This window comes from Zonotrichia leucophrys, chromosome 11, assembly GCF_028769735.1.
Source record: "Zonotrichia leucophrys gambelii isolate GWCS_2022_RI chromosome 11, RI_Zleu_2.0, whole genome shotgun sequence".
Classification (NCBI taxonomy): domain Eukaryota; kingdom Metazoa; phylum Chordata; class Aves; order Passeriformes; family Passerellidae; genus Zonotrichia; species Zonotrichia leucophrys.
The window spans coordinates 9,306,777-9,329,885 of record NC_088181.1 but is presented as its reverse complement, the minus strand read 5'-3'; the positions used below and the strand labels follow the sequence as shown (position 1 = coordinate 9,329,885).

General features: G+C 39.1%; 1 protein-coding gene across 5 annotated transcripts in view; it reads right to left on the bottom strand.

The window, feature by feature from the left end:
* Positions 1–400: 400 nt before the first annotated feature.
* ESRP2 (epithelial splicing regulatory protein 2) overlaps positions 401–23,109 on the bottom strand; it is a 42,139-nt gene continuing 19,430 nt past the window's right edge. Inside the window, exons 5-17 of one of the 5 annotated variants that reach the window (XM_064723063.1) lie at positions 21,985–22,099; positions 21,152–21,250; positions 20,976–21,030; positions 20,072–20,182; positions 19,104–19,236; positions 18,870–18,912; positions 18,066–18,367; positions 16,006–16,227; positions 14,564–14,750; positions 13,111–13,309; positions 11,920–12,097; positions 4,624–4,733; positions 1,619–1,750 (exon numbers count right to left, since the gene is read on the bottom strand). In XM_064723063.1, coding sequence (XP_064579133.1) covers positions 4,644–4,733; positions 11,920–12,097; positions 13,111–13,309; positions 14,564–14,750; positions 16,006–16,227; positions 18,066–18,367; positions 18,870–18,912; positions 19,104–19,236; positions 20,072–20,182; positions 20,976–21,030; positions 21,152–21,250; positions 21,985–22,099 — 1,734 coding nt within the window. In that variant the 3' untranslated portion in view covers positions 1,619–1,750; positions 4,624–4,643. Of the gene's footprint in view, positions 1,751–4,623; positions 4,734–11,919; positions 12,098–13,110; positions 13,310–14,551; positions 14,751–16,005; positions 16,228–18,065; positions 18,368–18,869; positions 18,913–19,103; positions 19,237–20,071; positions 20,183–20,975; positions 21,031–21,151; positions 21,251–21,984; positions 22,100–23,109 lie in introns of all 5 variants that reach the window. The other 4 variants (XM_064723062.1, XM_064723061.1, XM_064723059.1 and 1 more) reach the window with 4 other exon arrangements.

Below are 23,109 nucleotides of genomic sequence, written 5' to 3'. Positions count from 1 at the left end.
AGTGAGTGACCCGTTAGGTCAATTAAATGCAAACACAAATGCAATTTCAAGTTCAATACTTTGTTTCCTCTGGCAACAGAAAGAGAACACTAGGCATGTAAACAGTTACATCATGTTGCCTAAAATGCTTTGCGCTAGGAGAGAAGCAGGCATCATACAGATTTCTGGCTTACTAGAACATGCAAAAAGACAAAATGAAAAAAAAAAAAATAACCCACAAAACCAAAACCACAAAAAAACCACCACAATCCCCCAAAAAACAGAGATGTCACAAAGTAAAAATGCTCATCTAAATCTAGGAGAAAAGTGTGTAAGGCTATTTATCAAAGCCTGATGCTCTGTGAAAATACATTAAAGCAAAGCATAAGTTACTTTCAAAAGGCAATGCACATTGTAAGCATCTCTTTTATTGTAGTATAAAGAAGCATACATCATTCAGTTCTTTAAAGTACAACTCAAATTGTACACTAACAAAAAAAGATCAATTCAGACATCCATGAACATGTCAACAACAGAATTCATTACATTTTGCTCTGCTGGTATTGCACTTGGAATGATTTAGAAGTAAGGCACAGTAAAAACAAAGTCATTTAGTGCTTCTACAGCAGATGTCTTTTTTTAAACACATGCTACATGACGTAAAAGTACTTCTAGCTTATGTATATACACATAAGGGAAAAAGAAAAAAGCATGCACTAGAGAATTCAGATTTCAACATATCTTGCTGTTTCATAATATACAAATAAAGTAGTTTAAAGATGTAAACAAATTGCATGCACATAAACTAGAGCAGAATCTTTAATACAGTATCTGAAAGCTATTATGCTTAAATAAAAAAATATAACTTATTAGTACTCAGGTTTATGTGCCATTTTTGGTCCTGTAGAGATTAAGAATATGGGGTTAGGGGCAGGGTGGGAAGAGTGGATTTTTCTGGTTTTGCTGTTGGTTTTATTTTTTTGCTTTACACATTGCAGCAGTACACTGGTAAGGTCAAATATGGCTTTTGCAAAACAATGTCTAATGAAAACATGAAAAAGCACAATTGGTTCAGGATCCAGCACCCTGATATTTTTCCAGTCAAGAACAAAACAAAACAAAAATCAATATGATCTACGCTTTGAACTGGGTAAGACATGCATTCCAAAAGACCTTTCTAAAGACATTTAAACTCTACAAGAACGAGACACTTTGTCAAGTGTAAACTCTTAAAAACTAAACACAGAAGGATCTGAATGACTCAAGCATAGTTTTCCACTTCAAATGCTACTGAGTAAGTTTCGCCCGTGGTCCCGGTAGCTGAAGTGACACTGGACTGTCTTCAGAATTAACTGCATGCCAGGAGCAGCTTTGCTTCTTTTTACACAGGTACATCAGAAATTAAGTAAATTAACTGCACAATTTTTGGCTTCACTTTAGCATGGGAGACGCCATTTTTCAAATTAAAAAGGGCATGCACCATGCTGCATTCCAGCAGGTTATGCTGAAAAGGCACATTTGTTGCTGCCTGGGTGGCAAGGGAAGACTTCTTATTTTGCAGAGGGCAGGGTGTTGAGTGCAGCATCCTTTCCTCATCCTCCAGAGTGTTCAGTTAGACCAGGTACAGTTGCACACAGTGGCTGCCCAGGAGCTGTCCATTTCTCTCAGCCACTGCTTGCTTAGCTAGATCCAGGCTTGGAAAAGTCACCAACGCCTCGCCACTGGGCTGCCCACTAAAGTTGTAAAGCATGAGGATGGAATCTGCTTGGAGCTGCAATGGTACAAGAAGAAAAAATAAAAATAAAAAAAAACTATTAAGACCAGCAACAACACCTGGAAATGTAGTTTTTAATGCTGGTGCATTTTTTAGTGCTTCTGGCTCACCCCGCTCCTGTGTCCATGGTGAAAACATTCTGGAAGTTAAGAATAGGAAGGAGAAGGAATCAAAGATCAAAAGAAATTTTAGCTTGGCAAGCAGCAGCAGCTCTGACTCTGCTGGAGTGCTGAATATAGTGATGTAGACATAATTCTGTGCAAAAATTTTTCTAGAGAAGCAATTGAGATTAAAGGAGAGAGTTAGATGTTAATAGGAGGTAAATGGAGCAAGAAATCCAGGCACTAATAATTTTTGTACTATGGGGACTACTGGCCAAGGGACAAAGGCTTTTAAGGTATGTCAATACTCACACACAAAGTTAAAAAAAGAAAAACAACACAGATGCCAAAAATAAAAGAGCTGTATGAGTTCTGTGTTGGGAGAATGAGCTGAACTCAACACAGGTGTACAGCACAAAGAAGATTTTCCAGAACAATGAAGTAAAATTTGGTGCAAAACTAAATTAAATAAATATTTATTGTAATTTTAACAAGGCTGTGGAAAAGCAGGTTAGCAGACAAGATTATTTAGTATTTGGAGTTGATTTACTTTTGAGGGCATTTGCTCTCATAAAGTCTCAAAAGGCAGTTCCAAATTGCTGAGTTCAAAGCAGACATTACAGTCAGCCCTATTGTACCCCACCCGTTTTCCATAAGATGCAGGAAATTCTTCCAAGCTAAGTTTGAGCTCCTGGTTGCTGGACAGAAATGAATCTCAGTGAAGTTTCACAATGAAAGACTGAAGGATCAAAAGCTCAGCATACAAAGTTAATTTTTTTGAAAAACAGCGTCAGACAAAGCAATGCTGGAAAACCAACCAGTTTTATGAATATTAATTCAAGTTATGTTCATGTGACATATGTTCTCTTAAGTTTATAAAAGATTTAAATATTTAAGTGTTTCATTTCTGTAGAACTTGTGTCTGTCTGGTACTACAAGAAACAGCAGACTTCTCAGTTATTACCAATAGCAATTCATTCATGTATCATACCATATATCAGCTTTACATTCAAACATATGAAAATAAATCAAGTGCATGCCAGAGCTTCACTTACCCAAACATTGAGCAGGCAGTAAAAATATTCTTAAAATATAAGCAACAGCACACTTTAAAAACCAAAACCATGCATAAGGCAGTTAGTACCAACTTTCTATCATTTCTTCTCAGAAAACTAAAGTTAGTCAAGAAATAACATGCGAAAGAAATAAAAAAAGATAAAATACGTAACCTCTAAAGCCCACTTCTAGTTTGGAATAAAACAATCTTGTTCTATTTCAGAGTAACCCTCTCTCAAAGAGAAAGCTGTACAGAACTTGGATTGAGCTGCAAACCTGACCTAAAAGATGCTCTGCTCTAAACCAGCTCTTTGCTGTTAATCCATATGGGATCAACTCATTTACCATCAGTCCAGAACAGAATTTTAATATTTCAGCCCAGAGTCAGCTGAAAACCATATGGAACACAGTTAGACCTCTGAGCACAGAGGAGAGCTCTAAGAACATAGTTTAAATGGCAATATTGGTGTAATACCAATGTAGGGATCTAGAAATTCATGTTATGAGAGCTGCACAAAAAGTTAGCAAAGAAGTCTACACATTCTGCAAGCAACTTAATTAAAAGAACAAAGTGAACCTCTTCCGTTTCATTTTAAGATATATTGGGTTTAAGTACTTATTTACAGATAATTCTAGAGAAATAGATTTTCTGTATGTACACATGTGTTTTAAAATTAGCTTCAGATTAATACAAATATTTTTCCTGGATTTTTTTTAAACTCTCTAACAGTGGTACCTATATAATACTACCTTGTACCACTCACAATTCAGACTGAGCTACTCCATGAATTAGCCAAAGACTGTTCCCATGACATACTTAGTAGAAACCAGCTGCTGATCTGGTTTTCCAGTTAATTACCAGACCATGCAGTCCATCTGCTCCTTACAGATCCAACACAAGAAAACAACTAATTTGAAAACAACTGAGTTGGTGGTTGTTAGTGAAAGTACATTTGTCTGTGAAAGTAATTCTCTCAAGGCACAATATGTGACTGCCATTTTTAAACTGAGAGGTTGTTCTGGTTTTTTCTTAAGGAAAAAGAAAATGTACTAACTAATCAGTAGACTTTTGAATGGAATACAGTAGTACTGTGGCATCGTGTAGTTCACATGGGCCATAATAAAGTTTCTCTGAGAACTATGTGTAATGCCAAAAATGCAGGAAAATCTACTGTTAGCAAACCTAGAGAGTTGCATTAGAAAGTCACTATAACCAAAAAGCCTCTTCTGGAAAAACTAATGCAATAGTTCATATTGCTTTAGGGAGAACAAGAAGGAGATATTAATCTCTAGCCAGTTATATGGCACAGAAATACACAGCCAGAGGTCTGGGGGTTTTAACACACATATTTCTGTGTTCTTCCTAGCAATATCAGGGAGAAAAAAATAAACTTCTATGACTTTATTAAGAGAAGAATATTGGACTGAAAGGTTCACATGAGATACATGCATCACCAAACCCTTCTGGAAGCTGAACACCATCTGAGCAGAACCAGGCAATCACTGCCTCCACCACTGCTGCCCCAGCAGCCGCAGATCACAGCCAGCCCATTTCCTTGGGTTAGTTGATTTTTGAAGCAGGAAGACTAAAACCAGGATCCCAATGCAAGCTACTAAGAGGGAGAGCCACAAGCAAAGGTCTCTGTAGCACCAAGCCCTTCTTTCCCTTCCCATTCACCTCTGGAGAGCCAGGCTCTGGCAGTCACAGCTTACCTTCTTCAGAAGTTACAAAGTTACAAACAGACCCACTCTTTCGGTGCTTGTAACACACTCCTGGCTTGATCGCTCAGCTGAATTAGGCCATTGTAGTCATCAGGCGCATACTACAGTACAAGTGTGACATGGGACAATCAGCAAGAGAAGGAACAGTCTGGCACAGCAAGCCACACAGACCATCATTTGCAACCACAATTAAGAGCATTGGCTATAACAACTGGCAGGAGACACTGAACTGGACAGAAACAACTTTTATGTAAGATAAAACATACATTAATTGCATTACTGGTTGTAGAAATAAAGTAAATGCTTGTGGGGAATGTTCTAAACTGTGTATTTGAACTGCTCCTCATCAAGGAAGGGAAATAGCTCAGACCATGAAGTGCTCCTTTCTTCCTTCTACTCATGAGATGGCAGCACCAGGTAACCAAACTCTTACATTTTCATAAGCACAATCACAAACCCAATAATGGCTGTCACTGGGACAGATGAGCATCTTCCAGCCTGCACACTGAGGTGGGGGATCAGAATAATTGAATGGATCTCACTCAGATCTTTTATGCACTCATGGAAATGAAGTGCAGCTTGTCTAGGGAAGAGTGAAAAACACTCCATAGGCTACACCAATGTAATGAAAGAAAATAATGCCCTAGCATGAATGCATTCACAAGGTAAAATAGCATTTATGCTAGTGTAGTGTATTTCTACATCAGAAAATGAAATAAACTACATAGTGTAACTGCATCATGACAGATTTGTAGAAGTAATATATTAAAATAAATATAATGACTGCACAGAACAGTCACACTATGAAATTAGAACAAAACCCTCATATATGAATCAGATCTAAGAATTCTTTGAGATGCTGAATATGAACAGTAATCATTCATACTACTGGTCTGGTACAAATATATATAGTCAGGAAATACATCAATATGAAATATTGTTCTTAGCACATAATATTTCCAAATCACATATCCTGGGAAGGGACTGAGCATTCTTACACATGCTGCAAAGATTACTTGAGTGGTTCCTGTAATCCAGAAGACAATAATGTTTAGCATAACCTGAGTTGTAGAATATCTTTTCAGTGGCAAGAAGAGTTTCCTGTCTCCCCCTAGACAGACTAATGCTTTAGATGATTGCCAAATGCACACAATGTAGATGCACTGTGCTGCCTTTCCTTTAATATTTCTATCATGCAAAAAGTCTCCTGCCAGCTTAGGGAGAAAAGGAGTATATTTGGGCATACAAAGGGAAGTTGGAAAGAAAAACACCAACCATCTTGTACACACCTTTCACAGAAAACAATAACCAAGAGCCCAGAGAATACAAAAGAAAAGAACACCCCAAAATTTTACTATTGAATTCTAGCCATATCTAAACCCATGCCATTAAGTAAAAGACAAATATAAGAAGTATTTTCTAGATAGTCTCTGCCAGGGCAACCAGACCGTGCAAATATTAGATATATGATTCCCAGACCTGCCCTTGAAACAAATCTACAAAATGTAAGTTTACTCTTTGGAAGGAATGTCTCAAGATAGTACATACTTTAGATTATCAGTAGATGTACAGTAGGCAAAGTTCTACAGTTTTACTCTTGTAAGGGACAGTATTTCATAAGTTACACTTGAAATGGAATAAACAATGTAGAAAATATGAAAGTTGTAAAGATATCCTGTACAGATATGTCAGAGCTTAGGCAAAAACCTAAAGAAAATGAGAAAGAAAGAAGAAAAATAAATTAATCAAAAGACCTAGAAATAGAAGTAGCATCTAATCACAAGGATAGGTGAGAGACTGCAGTCAATTAAAACAGAAGCTGTAGAACAGTAAATTCTTCAAATAAAATTAAAACTACCCTAACTTGCCTAAGCAAGCACATGTTTGTAAATCTTTCTGATTCTGTCTGCATTTCAAAACCCATAAGAGCAAAACAAGAACATCCAACCACACAGGACCAGACCAAGTGTAAACTGGTTAATAAAGATGCAATACACTAAACTTCCTCCTTGAATTTTCTTTTTCTTCAACCTATTTTATTTCTTTGTTCTTCTCTTGCTGAGAGAAATATGGGACTGTCTTCCCCTCACAGACTGTGCACAGATTTAACCAGGTCACTAACCAGTAAGTCATTGATTTCCATTTCATTTTTGCAGTTCCTACAGTGAATATTCAAACTCAGTCTAAAAACAGCACATACAAAGCAATCTAGAGAAAATAACCCACTGCTAAAAAAAAAAAAACAAACCAGAATTGAAACTGGAAAGTATATTTAGACACACTCCAACTGGGAAAAACAGGAGCAAATGATAGAAAAGGAAAACATCATAGACAGAATGGCCACTTCAGGAAGATAGCTGCAATTCTTGCCCAAACTGCCCATAAACTTTATCAGAGAACAGCTCCCAAAGAGAACTCTTGGACTCTGGAAAAAAGCGTAGCTAGACTCAGCCTGGAATACAGAATCAGGTTTGATGGCAGATAACTGCAACCTTGTGCACAAGAGTCAGGAGAAATACCCTACACTGGCTTTGCCCCTAGAAGCACATCAATTGTACCATTAGACTGCCAATACAAACACCCACAAATACCTGAACTCTGTGTGGGAGAGATACCACCTGAACCTTCTGTTTATCAGAGACTGAAACAGGTAATGCCTGTTCCAAAAATACAGAGGGTGCCACTTCAGTCTCTTGCTTCAAGCGTGGGAGGCAACAGACAGAAACTGTAACCTCTAATTTACTGGTCCCAGTCTCACAATGCTTTCTCCACATTTCCAGGCAGGAGATAAATTTAGGAATAAAGCAAAACAAGCAGTGTGCTCTATTGTGAGAGTGTGGGGGTGAGCATGGAATAGTGTCTGTGTTGCCAGATGAGTTCCAGCCTCAGTAAGTGGGAATTAATTCTTCCTCTACCACTTCCCCTTTCCCTTCCCTAGTCAGAGGGTGCCATGCCCAGGACTGGCACACAGATGATGGGGTATCCCCCTCTCAGACTGCAGAGAATCAGATTTCAAAAAGATCTTAAAGGAAATAGAGAATACTTTGTTTAAGCACAGATTTCAGAGAAAGAAACTCCTAATCCCTAAAAAGTCAGCAACAATGAAGTCTGTTGTCCTGACAGAGCAGAGCAATGTCATTAGTGCCCTTGGAATTTAGCCATCCATCCACTTCCCTTCACTTCCTTATTACTGTTTTAACCACAACTCATCCTCCTCCCCTCTACCAGCAAGCCTTAAATTCTGTGTCTCTGAAGCCTTGGAGGATTAATATACTGCAAAAGCTCTTTATAGCTGTAGACAAAAGACACTTAAGCCCAGTAGGGCTTTAAAGAACACTATTTATTTTATGCTTTTCTTATGTAGAAACATGTACACAAAGAAGTCCTTACTTTTCCATCCCAGACTTTTTCAGCAAATTCAGGGGGCTTTTAAAAAGTTCAGGTGGTGACCCTGGCCCCTAAATCTTAGTCATCTTCTAGTCTCTTTGTTGGGGTTTTTTTTAACAGCTATTCTTACACACAACTTACCTAAATAGCAAGTCTGCTTTCTAAGAACTAATCCACAGGGCCTTTTCCAGGCAGGCATGAGTTCACTTCACATTCATGCCAACCTCCAAGAAACTGAGCAAGTACTACCAAAAGGAGGCTGAATCCTGGCCAAGACAACAGCTGAGAACTGGTTTTTGGTCAGCTAAGACCACAGGCACAGCTAAGCTGTCTCTGCTTTTATATTAACCTAACAGTTCTTGTTATGATTCCAACCCTGCCACTATTTGCATTCCCAGAAAAAAAATTATTGAGAAACTGCACACCAACAAAAACCCACACAAACACACACAAAATCCAAACCAAACAAACAACAAAACCAAGCCAAACAACAATAAAAAAAGAAAACTGAATGAGAACCCCTACCCCAAAAGAGTCTCCAGTATTTGGAGACTAAAATATTTTGCATTAATTCCTTTAGTGGCTAAATAGTAAAACCTATTAAGTATTTAGACACTAAATAAAGAAAAATAAAAATTCTTCAGCAAAAAATTTTGTCCTACTATGTGTCAACTTCATATATATTCATCACAATTACTATCCCTGTTCAATAATTATTTACTGGAGTTCTCTCACTGCTTCTGCAGCTGTACAGATTGATGGCCTGAAGTAACACTGAGGAGTTTTTGTATGTTATTACTACATTTGCACCACCTCTTCCACAGACTTCACCCCATGATATGAAATACGAGTTACTTTTCTGAATTCCTGAAGAGTCTCCTCACAATCCCATCATGGGTCACTCACTTCAACATAAAGCCCAGAGACCAGGATATGCTGAGCAGCTGGGGAATGGCATGGTGAGGGTTTTGTTGTTGTTTTGGTTATTTTGGGGTTTGTTGTTTTCTCAATGTGGTTTTAGTTGGCTTGGATTATGTGGTTGCTTTTAGCTATCCTTTAGCTATGTATCCAGCACATAATTGGACTCAAATCAATGGCCCTATTGCTTTACACTACAACTAAAAACAATTTAATGTGAATTACTGAATCAGAGAGTACCAATATTAGCTCTTTTGAGGATTACAGTATACTACAATATTATACAGAAAGGTGATGGGGAAAATTGCCATCTCCCTGACTTGCTATTAAAATTCTTCCCAAGTTTTTCAATTGCTTAATCCAAGTTACAATAAATACATGCGAGCTGGAAGGAATTTTCACCAAAAAAAATCCAAGAAAACAGAGCTACAGGAAGAAATTGAGCTGCTGAAATACTAAACAAGAGGCTAATAATAATAAAATTAAAAGAAAATTAAAATGCTGATCTGCAGACTTTTAGATTATTTCTTTTTAGAAGCATGTACTGATGTTGAGACCAGCTTGTTGAAGCCCATGATATCTCTTAAGAGGCAGGTCTGGTATGAAAAGTGCCTTCACTTAAGTAGCAACATGTGCACACATGCAGTATACAGAGCCCATGAAGCCTGAAGGAAAAATTCAGAGGAGAATAAAGCAAGAACTAAAACTTAAACCCTGTTCCTTCCAGACAAGGACACACAAAGACAAAAATCACCCTTCCATTTCAGCATCTCCGATCTGTTCCCAGAATACCAACACAGAACACCATTGAATACCAACATCAATTAGCTGTACACAGATTAAAACCATGCCCAAACCACTGATGATTATTAAGGGCTCACTTTATGAACGAGCAGAAGCATCGTGCAATAAATCCTTGGGCAGCAGCAGAAAATGAAAAAACAATGTGAAGAAAGGGGAGGAAAAAAGAAAAAAAAGATTAGTTGTTGCTCCAGAGATGTAATATTGTCCCATTACAGTAAGTCACCATCTCTTTTTGCCCTGAAGGAATGAATGACTATAAAATTAGCATTACCACATGCGGGATTCCAAGAACAATTCAAAAGAATTCCTAGTTCCTTTATAAGATCTTGAGCCTGATCTCATTTGGACAACATCTTCTAAAGAAGTCAAAGAGGTGACCAATTTAATAACAGTAACTGATGATCACAGGAGGTTGCAGCAACAGAATATAGGTTTCATGTTGTGGCAAAATTTCTGTTCTTATAACCATTTAATTGTGCAATACAAACACCAGGAATTGCTCTCCAAATGCAGAAATGAGGAGAAGGGCAAACTGAGCATGAGACACAAAGTCCAGGTTCACTAAACTGAAGATTTAACAAAAGGCAGAGGTGCTAGAAGTGGCCACTGATCTGTTCCATGCATGGACAGGTTCAGGCCACATTTTTCAAAGGAACTGTTACACTTCTAGCTGAATTTCAATTTAGCAAATAAGTTTCCATACTTAAGGTTTTAATACATCCACCATCTATCCACCAAAACCCCCAGGCAGTAGAAAACAACTAAAAGGCAAAATATCGATGGCTAAACAATGGGATGAATGTTTATTACTTCTCTGGGTATCATGAAAGCCACAAATAACTGAACTCGGTTTGAACTCTGGAAATATCTGTGGAACAAAAAGCCCTAAAATACAATATGCAGTTTCTTTTTACTGTTTGTCAAAATTCACTACACTTTTTATGTGATAATCGTTTTCCACTGAAAAACTGAGTATGCAGAACTGCTTTCAAAGAGAAGACACAACAGGTAGAGCACTGCATCTTCCAAATACTCAAAACTTGGAACATACACATTTAAGCATCTGTTCTCAGTCTACAATTATTTGCATACCAGATAGGTGGCTCAACAAATTAAAGCTCATTGTCTTCTAAGAATCTAAAGGTTAAAAAAAAAAAGAAATAAAGAAAGAAAACATACCATGCCTGAGTGTTTCCTATTACCTCTTGCAATATCACTGTTATCCCAGAATGTTGAAGGACAAATATGCAAATATTATTGCCTTTTGCCACAAATCACTTGTTCACTTGCAGTGGTTTGAGAGCCATAAAGAGGATTTTAGGTCAGAGCTTCCAAGTAGTACCCAAAAGGGCAGAGTTGGAACTGTGTAAGTGCTGTTACCCACAGGGGTTAAATACTCACCAGAACATATTCAATTACCTTTCCTTTTAGCAAATATGTCATGACAAACCATCATATAAATACAGTATCCTCTGAGACAAAAGGCAGAAGACATCAAATCAGGGCTGCTGGAAAACAGTGTTTGTAGCTGGTGCCTTTTTTTTTAAAGACTTAACAAGAAGATAAATTTCTGTTTGTTCACCTGAGAGCATTCCATCAGTCCATACAGACTGACATTACCTGTAGTATATTTGCTATCAAAATGGACAGCATGTATAATACAGATTTTCTTTAGTTTGCAATGTAATATAGCTTTAATGAAAGATGCTCCTGCCTGTAACCAAAATTATTAGCGACTGAAACAATGTTTGACCAAGACATCTGTGTCTCCTTTTGCAAGTCACCACACCCAGCTCACAGCTCTCTGTATTACAAATCAGCAAACTTTCAGTGTTGATGGTCAAACACTGACCCTACCAAAAGGCTCCCACCACCAAGTGGCCAGGGCTGAAAACTTCTGGCAGCCCACACTTTCCTGTGGCAGCCCCAATCCCACTGGGGCTCTGAGCTCTTCAAACTCAAACCCCAAACCCAGACACCAAATCGCTGCTTCCAGATCAGGATTTGTTTATTTAATGAGAAGGAAGGCAAATTGTGTGTCACTCTTCAGTCTGCCAGTTAAATATACCACAAGCATCTTGCAGTTTCCAAAAGTTCTTGCTTGGTCAGTTTGGCCTCCACTGATCAATACTCAGAGGTCCAAAGGAGAAGGTCTCAAGGAGAAGGCTGCATACTAACCTGGTACCCCTGGAAGAAACTGAGTATCTCCTTCATTCCTGTGTTGTATGGCAAGCCCTGCATCCGGACCAAGGCTCCAGGCTGGGGCAGGATGGGAGTGTGGGTGGCAGTGGCAGCAGCTGCCACAGCTCCTGGGGGAGCTGCAATGTACCCCACCGTGGTAGGAGATACTGGAGGGCTGAAAGAGAAAGGGAGCAAAATTGTTACAAAACCCAGTCACTGGTTCTACTAAGAAACCAAAAACTTAGATTCGAAAAATAATCCAAATACTACAGAAAAACAGAGAGTCCCGATGTGGATTGTTTTGAGGACTTTCTTAATTTCTCTTCAGCGTCTCATGATCTATTTTTAGAGAAGGGAGGGAAGGGAAAATGGCTAACATTTGTAGTTAAAGACAAAAGGAGTGGCATTTGTTATTTCACAGGGGAGTAGGAAAAGTAGCTGCAGATGACTTGTTTTAAGATCGTTAATGAAAACACAAAGAAATCAAGGGGAGGGGTGTTGCCATAGTATGAAAAGGAGGAAAACACCCTAATCTGGCATTTCTGAGCCACAAAATAGTGAGTAATTAGCATCTCCATCACTGGTCAGGGCTCATTAGGAAATTCCTAGATACTCAAGCTAGCAAGTGTCATATAAGCCTAGGAGCTATCAGTGAACAAGCTATTTCCCCACAACCCCTATACCAGACTTCAGTGACTCATGCTGATACCATCTGTGGAAGGGAAAAGGTGGAGATTTGCTTTGCTTTCACATGTAAAAATGTTCTTTGGTCTCACGGATGTACAAAATCAAACCGAGTACACGGAGTCCACACCTATGATGAGTCTTTCAGCATGAAAACAGTTTTGTAAGTAAAAGAACAAACTAAGAGGTGAGGGTGGAGGTGTGAATTGACACAGTTTCTCTTCTGGCCAAGAAATAGAACTGCCTTGATGACATTGCCTCAGTACCAAAAAACCCTTTTTGGCCAACATTATCACGAGATTGAAGCAGAACCTGCAGAGATGAACCCCCTTAAAAGGTCACAGAGAAACAGTTAAAATGGTTTCTGCCTCTGTTGCTGAACATTAAGTTCCCAGGACTACCTACACTAGAAGTGCAAATTTAAGAGCTGTTCACAGGTGACCACAGAGTCACCTACCACACTGGGATGGAAGGTCAAGAGGAGCAGTGAAATCTCGGCGTTACCTGGGATAGTAAGCTGTGTAGTTCATGTAGAGCTGAGCAGCCTGTGCAGGGTAGTAGGTAACAGTTGGAGGAGCAGCTGCAGAGGCCTGGGGCGTCCTGGTGGATGGCAGGAGGGCTTGTGGCTGGTAAAGGGCTGCTGCCTCTGCTGGGATCACAGCTGCTGTTTGGAAAGCAGCATAAGCTGCTGGTGGAGAAAGACCTAAAACCAAAGCAGAACAAAGCACCAAAAAGCAATCAGAATGGAGAAGTCTCAGATGAGTAACTCCTACAGCAATGTGATTGAAACCATCTGGGCATGATTGATGAACCCATGAACCCTTGAGCAGAGACTGCTCTCTAGCCTCTCCCCTGGAGACCTTTGCTACATTGCCACGAAAAACAACTCGGGCATTGGGAATGAGTAATTCCTAAAAGTTCACAGCTTCTCGATGTGAGCAGCCTTGTCTAAATGTAAATGGAAAGTAGGGAACTTCAGAGTTAATAAAAGAAAGCATAAAGCCATGTGCATAGAGAAAGCAGGCGTGCACACCAACACACCCTGGTGTTTTCTAACAGAAGTTGTACTCTGTGGGACAAAAGCACCATAATAGTGCTTGGGCATCCACATGGGTGCACACATGGGCATCCATAACTACTGACCATGACACTTCATGTATAAGCTTCCTGAGACTTCAAAAAGTATTTTTAGGATACAGCAAATGGAAGGGAGAATTCCCCACTAGATCACCAGTCTGATGGTTTTTGATGAATAAATACCTAATTTGTCCAGGAACAATAAGCTTGGCTTGGTGTGCAGTCAAATTGGTTTTATATACTATATTTGGCAGCTTTTTACTATTTTGCAAATACATCAGTATCTGCTTTGTGATTTGGTAGTGAGACTAATTAGAACAATACAGTAAAATTCCATTATAGCTCCTCAGTAAGGTTCACTGTAATCTTAAAAATAAAAAAATTAAAATCCATCCAACTTCAGCACTCTATGGTTGGTTAGTATATCATCCCAGTAGGTGTTTTCCTTCAAAAATAAGCCCAAAGAGTACCTTCTGAATGCTCTGAGGCAAGATAGCAAGAGCACTCACTGGCAGCTGGAATACAGAACTTCTCCCCATTTTAAAAATCCCTCTCATTCCAAGTAGGTTTCACTACAGGCAAGTCTACTGCAGAGCTCAGAAGAACAGTACACCCATAAAAAGCAAAGTGTGCAACAATTTCACTGGCAAGGCCTTGCTGCCCTCTACTCACCACCGAAAATACAATAAAAATGCCTCTGATCAGTCCCATTATTGCCCAAAGGGAACAATTCCAATCTTAGCATGTACACAGATGGATGATTATTGATCATGGCAAAACCCGAGTCAAAAGGTGAAAGGCCACAAAGCTTCAGCACCTACCACATATCAGCCTTTAGCAGCAGAGAGCAGAAGAATTGGAGACTTACATGGTAACTTACATGGCGGTGGGGATAAGCCACTACGATTTAAAGTGCCACCCATTAAAACAAAGTTCATCTCCTCTCCAGAACACTGGAATACTTCCACATAACGGTCCTTCATCATTTTTTTGTGACATTTTTGAGCCACCATAAAGGCTTTGTCAGCAGATTTCATTTGGATAAAAGCATCACCTGACGGTCGTCCCTAGGGGAGGCGGGGAAGTAATTGTAGGTCAATCTGTTATGAAATCACCCAGATCACAAGAAATGCAGAAAGGACCAAGATCAAACATTTACTGAAAGCCTGTATCCAAAATTCCTTTTCTGGCACAAATGACTCACAACTCCACAGTTCTATTTAGGAGCAGAAAAACCAAGACTCATGCAACAAGTGCCCAGTGAACACAATGCTGCTTCAGTCCTCTGCAGAAAGAAACAGAATCTTGTAGCATGGAAAACAATTTGGAGGTCTCTCATCCAAAAGCTGTTCAAAGCAAGACTAACTTTCAATTTACGTCAGGCCACTCATGGCCTTCTCCACTTGAAATCTGAGCATCTCCAGGGGTGAAGGTTCCATATCACCTCTGGGAATCTGTTCAGGTGCTTAGCTAATTTCTCATTGTGGTTTTATTTTTTCCCTTTTCCATCAACTGGAATGGGGGTTTTTGGATGTAGTTTATTTTTTGCTGTGAAGCTCTAGGAAGAACCTGGCTTTGCCTTCCCTACAACTGCTTTGAAGGTAATAATACAACAGCATAAAGTTCCAGATCCTTTCGTAAAGTCCATAGCTGCATTGGAAGTTGATTTCCAGGCCTGATTTTTCTGCAATCTGACAGATATACCTGTCTGTATAAAATACAAAAACTTTCTTAACCAAAAAAATATACACACACAAAAGAAACTCCTAAACAAATATAGTAGATCACTCATGTGTTTTCTTTAATACCTCAGTATTTCTCTCAATAAGAGCTTACTTTTAACACAAGACAGCAGGGAAAATATATCTCTATGATCACATCATTAAAATACACCCAAACCAAAATTTTTAATTATCAACTCTCTTTAAAGCCTGAGCAACTGCTCATCAAGTTAGAAAAACCTCATTTTGACACAAAGAGCACTCAACACAGCAGGAACCCTGAAGCTGACAGAGCAGCTATGCCATCTAAAGGAGAGATTTCTGTAATGTATCTCCAGCCTCTAGCTGCAAACAGCCTTCAGGATCAAGCTATCATTCAAAGAACAAGCTTCATCTTTCCCAGGCTGATGCATATATACATACAGAGAGAGAAAAGCAAGGGTGTATGTAAAAGGGGAAGAGAAATGAGGCAAAGACAGATGAAGAGAACATTACATTTTCCCAAGGCTGGAGAAGACTAAAGCCAAGATCAGGTAAGCTGCCCTGACTCCTAACCTGTTCAGTCAATGCAAAGTTACTCCTCCCATGCAAAATGCCTTACCTGCTGATTAAGGACCATGTGAACTCCATGGGGCTTGATATCCCCCGTGGCATCTCCCATAAATTCCAGGATGTCATCAATGCCAGCAGTGTAGGGGAGGCCCCTGAGCCGCACGCAGTCGCGGACGCTGCCCGTGGCGATGGTGTACGGCGGGGGGATGACCGGGATGATGGGAGTTGGAAGGGTTGGAATAAGAGGTGTTGACATGTATCTATTGAGTACCTGTTGGCAGAAAACCCACAGCAATGCAGATTTACAATCATCTGTCTGAGCACAGGGCAGTTCTCACAATACTATTTCCAACACACCCTTCTTATACTAAGTCACTGCGGTTACTTTTCTGTTGGGCATTTGAAAGTTTTAAACTCAGAAAAGGAGAGAGGAAGGCTAATAAATTCAATTTGCCAGACCCCAATAACAGACTTTTCTCATGTCAATATAAAAAAAAGTCTATTACTGTTTATGGTATCTCAAAAAGGAATATCTGAAATCATATCTGTGCAAATAAACCAGTATTGCCACATACAGTTCTTAGTTAAATCAGGGTAAATTAAAACAAGTCATTTTAAAAGGACTGAGACCTGAAATAGCCAGTAACTGAAAGTATTAATTCTAATTTATTTTTAAAACTGATTGGTTAAGTGAGAGTGCTTATTTGTTTAACCCCAGTGCTCATCTCCAAGTACAGATTTTCTGAGGAAAAAATAAAAGTTAGAGATAAGAATATAGGAGACTTTGATCTCAACATTTTCTCTTGATTCATTTCCAAATGACAAAGGGAACATACGACACATGTAGGGGCTTACTGCCGAAAACCATTTTTACTGATGATTATCACAAATAAACACTTTCTTCCAAAAGAGGTATTAAAAATCAGATCACAAAGCTTTAGTTTTGTTAAAAGTGATTCAGCTTAGGTAGTTCGTTTCAAGAATGTCCTTGTAATGCATTTCAGGACAGTAATCTCTCTCAGTTGTGTGGAGAATATTGCAATTACTTTGTACTAACACTAAATAGATGAGAGCTGGCTTTGATTCTTGTAATTACTCAAAGAAGTAGCCCATAATTTCCTGAGAAATAATCTCTTGCCCAAGCAGCAAAAAAGTTTGGGTGTCAGCCTAGACAGCTGTCATAGAGGAAGAAGTTATGGAGGACAGGGAAATGCCACTTCCCAATCCTCACAGCACACAGATTCTTGGCTGTTGTAATATCCATATCACAGTAGTGGCAATGATCTACAAGTGTGGATATCCTTTCCCTTGCCCCATCCCTTCTACAGAAAGGTTTCACCTGTCACATAAATTGCACAGTAACTGTATTACACTTTTATAGCCAGTGGTTATGCAAACACCAGACCAAATCTAATACTGGTTCCCTCTGGAGCCACCAATCTAGAAGTATTCTGTGTCAGGAAGAAAAATACTATATGTGATATTTTTCATAGGGACAAGCTGCTGGTGACAAAATAAAATGGTTTTACCAGTTTAAGAAGGTAATGATAGGAACTGGTGAAGGACAGGGGAAAAAGGAAATATATCACCTCAGGGAAAAAAAATCACTTCCTTTCACCAATAAAAACCAGATATATCCTCTTAATTCTTAGTTTCCAAGAAAGCGGTTGCTCATTTCATGCATCCAGATTTAGATTTAATATTAGAAATTCTGTACATGGAGACTAGCATTTAAAGACCATACTGCAGATTTTCAAGAAGTATTACTACAATACTATCAATCAATTATATTTTTAGAATTACTTTTGTGATTTCAGTCAGCCTTTAAGGAGAAGAAAAACATGATTTTCACTTTATAGACTGAAGGTAAAAATAAAACCACCCAAGCAGTGGCAGCTTAAAAAAAACCCCAAAACAAACACCCCCTCCCCGATCAAAGCAAAACCAATGCTGCACAATTTTCCATACCCATTAGGAAATATGTATTGACCTTTCTTGACATTTTTCATATAATAAATGTTCATGATTCTCTACAACATATTTGTGTGTAAGCATAAGAAGAAATATTTCAACTGTTCTGTTTTGAGTCTCACAACCAATAGTTACAACCTGTTGGACCTCTGCCGCTGTGCTCCTGAAGAGTTCAATGTAACGTTTTCCAAGTATTTCTTTGTGCTTTTTAAGTGCATTCTGTGCATATTCTTCACAGGAAAACAACACAAATGCATCTCCTGTGGGCCTGCCATCTGGGTACTTGACAAAGAGAAGTCCCTCTTTCCCTCCTGTGACTGGGCACTCTGGCCCCAGGAAGCCCAAGACATCTTCCTGGGTAGCAGTGAATGGAAGGCCTCTCATCCTGATGATAACTTGATTTTCCTTGGATAAGAACTGGGCCACTTCATTGGAGGTGCCTGGCAGAGAGATAACAGCACGTGGTCAGCTAAGAACCTGTGGTCAGGGCTGGGCACCCAGTTCCAGGGGATGCAGCAGCAGCAGCAGGGGAGCACTAAGGAAGAATGCAGTAGGTAAGCAGCCACAACAAACCCAGACAAGACCCAAAACACTACTAACTCTCAGCAATCTGTTTTGAGGGGAAAACCTCTTCATCTGCAAGTGCTTCATATTTTAATAAAATTGAAGCAAAGATAAGATTCGTGTGAATTAATACAAGATACATGGATGCTTCCACTGCAAAGGCTGGTCTTCCTCCAAGAAGGAGGAAAGTCTGTGAACATCACAGCTCAAATGCTCACAGCTCAGTTTCACAACTTGACAGGGTCAAACATTCTTGGAAGACAAAACAGGAAAAGCTACTTCATTATCCATTTGCATCCTCAGTCAAGGAAAAAAAAAAGAACTTGAACAACATTCCTATGAACTGAAGTAATCACACTGAACTCCAGCATCACTTACCTCCTGCAATTTTTAAGAATTCTTCTCCAGTTGCTTTGTAAACCTTGAAAGAAAGAACAAAAAAAAACCACATTAAAATCACAATGTTCAGTTTTAAACGACATATATACTTTCAAGAGAATTGTGTTTTGGTACTTTGAGCAAAACAGAAGTGCAGTTTGGTTTTGAATGAGAACATAGCTTAAAATATTCAGGTTTCTCTCCAAAGATTTGTTTCAAGTCACAACTTTTTACCTCAATGTATCTGCTACCCATGTGATGCTTGTGCCTTTCCAGGGCAAGGTCTCTCTGCTCAGAATTGACAAACCGAACCAAAGCCTCCCCATTTCTTCTTCCTTGGGAATTCAGACAAAGAGCCACACCACCTCTGGAAGGTAAAGCCAACAAATAAAAGTTTAGTCTGAATCTTTAATACATTTAATAAATAACTGTGTAAGAATAGTAAAGGAATCAGACTTAAACATGAAGATTACATATTGTAAAAAGAAATTGCTACTATCCAAAATTTAATTTTTGTTGTAACAGAATTATACTTTAAAATCTGCTTAATTGAGATCATGGATCTCATGTTGTTCATCACTTTCTCAACTCCCATAAAGTTGAAAATTTGTCCCTCCTGTTATCTCAGATGTACATTTGAAATTCCTCATCATTCTAAATTTAAAAAATATATTTTTTCAGTGTTGGAGATCTGGAATATATATTAAGTGACAGGTATGCTAAATAACCTCAGTCTCCTCATATATATGTATACAAATAAATCTATACATAGGTATAGACATGAATAATATGAAAATTTATTCCAAACAGTACTTAGAAGTTTCTGAATGTGACCTGTTTAGGAGGTATAGAAGAATAATAAGTTGGCACAAAATTAAAGCTTTTTTCATGTCTTGGTCTCTGCTTTGATTAATGCAGTAGGAGTTTCTCCCTTTTGATACTAGCAATAAATGAATGTATATTGGTTTTCAATAGATAAGTCTCTTTTCTTCTTCACACATTTCTAAACGTTTTCTTGCACCCCTAAGGCTGGTAAACCTGTTCAGCTGTCATGGCCACAGCATGGGAAGGGTCAAGTGGGCAAAGACTGAAGGACTCCAGTGGGGAGAGTGGAGGATGTATGTAAAAGAAATATTAAAGGGACTTGCTATTAAAGGCAAAGTGATAAAGTGATAAAGCAAGGTAATTTTTCCTTATCTTACTTGGCAATGTTGAGTCCTTTGAAAAATCGAGCGATGTCCTGGTCTGAAGACTGCCATGGCAAACCTCTGGCACGTATTACTGTCTCACTGTCCACAGTTTCAGATTTACTACTGCACAGAAAGAAAAAAGAAGACAAAGTAAGCTTTCATCCAGGTTTTCCAATATTTTACCAAACTTCAGATTGCAACTAATTGAATTATTAATTGGGAGCATATTTTCTGTTGAGACCCTCCTATCTCCATTATTCTTTTCAATAAAGAAAGGGAAGATAACTTGGATAATTCCTTTATATCTACAACAGTGTAGATGCACAATGTTGTCACCACATTGCAGTTCCTTAAACAAAAAAAAATAGGACAACTGCCTCAATGTAAAGTAATGAGGAACTGAATTAATTTTATTTGAAAGATCTAGCAATCCTGGCAACACAAATTACTTATGCCTAAGAGATTTCAGTCTGGTCACTGAAATACATTTGTAAAGAATGAGCCATCCTGTCCCTCATCCCTGAACCCAACACCCAAATCAGCATGTAAAAGCACTTTGGGAAGCACCACACGGCTCAGCTCATGCAGGGTGCACTGGCCATCAGCCCTGTTGACTTAGGGAAAGTTCACAAATATTTCTTCACCCTGGGTAAGATAAAACAGCCTCGCTGCCATGCAAAACACAGGCAAGAGAACAAAGAGCATTTAACTTGCAGTGACTTTAAAGAGGTGGACTAAAGTACAGCATTTATCATGCCAGCCACAGTCTGGCTGCACTGCAGTGACTGCTGAGTGCACTGGGCTGTTCTCAGGAGCCAGCCTGCTTTCACATGACCATGGGGAAATATTCACAAGCTTTCCTTGCCGTACACAAGACTCATCTTTGTTTGTAAACAACTGTGACAAGGGCACTTACCAAGGACCTGTTTCATACTTGTGTTTCACAGTTTCAGGCTCAGCAAATATGTGATCTGTGACAAAACAAGAAGTTTAAATATAACCAGAGTCAGAGATTACTTAAGAATGACAGCATCACTGCCAATTCTTTCAGAAAAGAAGGATTTCAGCATTCAGGATAAATAGTTAACTTACTACAACCTTCTGAAAGCATGCTGAAAATGATAGCCACCATGGTCTTCACTTGCCACACGCCAAAGTCCTCCTCTGCTTCATCTGTCCCTAAGCCTAGATCTAAACAGGTGATTATAGAAAATAACAGACCTGCACAATCCTTTGTAAACAAGTCATAAGGCTTTCCTGAAATTAGCACAGAACTAATAATCAAATGTACTGGTCTTAGCAGGGACATGTGGCTATTAGACATGTTACTCTGCTCATAAACTGCCTTATATTCACTGCAACAGACAACAGTTTGAAAACTATTGAGAGCTTACATAATCTCAGTGTTAATAGTCCAGAAAAGGAAAAGCTGACTAAGTTCCTATCACTTTAAACATAACTGAACTTCAATCCCATTCAGATGGGCCCCAACAATCTCTCTAATTTGAACTGAGATATAGAGTATTGTTTGGGTCTTGTTTTTGCTTTATTTTAAACTCATTTTAGTCAGGATCATGCAAGATAACTATTATCTGCAAACAGTGGAAACCTGCAGGCCAGCAGGTGCTGAAAAAGCCCACTGACAGCTCAGCTTTTCCTTTAAGATCAAGTACCAATGCAAGTGATGCTTTTCTTTGGCAGATTTACTAAATATGGTTTAGAAATCAATTAGATTCAGTTTGGGGGGGGGCAATGCAAGCAGAGCCACTCCCCTGACACACACTTAAGTAGACACTCCTTCCACCTTCCCTGTGAGTTTATAAAACCCACATTTAGTTTTATTCTTCTAAACTTTGTAACAATCACAGAGATAAAACTCAAGGAACTGAACTGCTTGTGGGATATAAGCTGCAGCAAAAGGATACATTCTGCCATGGTCTTGATAGTCTGGTCTTTCACGGCGGCTGAACTAGGGTAGCAAGTGTGGAATTCTTTGCGCAGATCGTAAAAGGAATAGAAGCAGTCTGACAACAAGTAGTTCTACAAGAAAGGCAAAAATATTTGGTTTATACATGCTAATCCTTTAAATTTCAAGTAATACTTTAGAACTGAATGAGGCACTCTCAGAAATGATGTAGTTCCACATCACCAGCTTGTAGGTGATGGAGCAGTTTCGTTCCTTTGTAACACAGTTCAAATTCCATAACTCTACAGAACTGGATGTCTACATGAACAAAGTCAAATAGCCTCTGGGAGTCAGACCCATGCCAAACAGCTGGAGAGGATGGCTGGGAAAAAAATATTTTAAAATATCTATATTTTAGTGTTAATTCCTATTTTTGACACTATTTTATCTTTTGCAGCTACACTGAAAAGCAGATTTGTACCAAACCACAATGACAAATTTTACATAAATATTGTCACAGAATACAAAGTCTCTTTCAGCAACTTTCAGAAAAAGACCCAATAACTGGCCAGCTCCTTCTATGTCAGCCGATCTCATTCTTGTGGGGATCCTGCAGACCCGGCTAAGCCAGCAAACTCAAGAGTCACCACCTTGCACAAAGGCAAGATTCTCCTCCCTATGCATGACAGGGTGCTCTAAACCCTCCAGGAACTTGGAGCAGAAACTGCTGCTTCATGTGGGAGTAGCAAACAAGATGCAGCTCTGCTTCCCACTGAATAAATGCAGATGGGGAACCACTGCCAGGCCACACCACCACCTGTGTGCTTACCCTCCACAGGACACTGGTTTAACACAAGCCTAAGCAAAGCAATAGTTCTCCATCACTTCTGCTGAGGTTTGATCTGTACCTTTCTTTATACTCCACACACAGAATTCAAAGTACTTGTATTGCCTCTGTGTCTATCCTGTTTTTCCTAATTTTCCTCTTCCTTATGCTCATCTGGGAGTCCAAGCAGTGTGGCTGACTTTCAAGAGCAAGTGCCTAAAATAACTACTCATGGCTCAGGCAGGGAAGGGATCATCTTCAATAGTCTTGGGACACTCCAGCTCCCAGGTGGAACTGTATCACTCCCCTCCCAGTGCT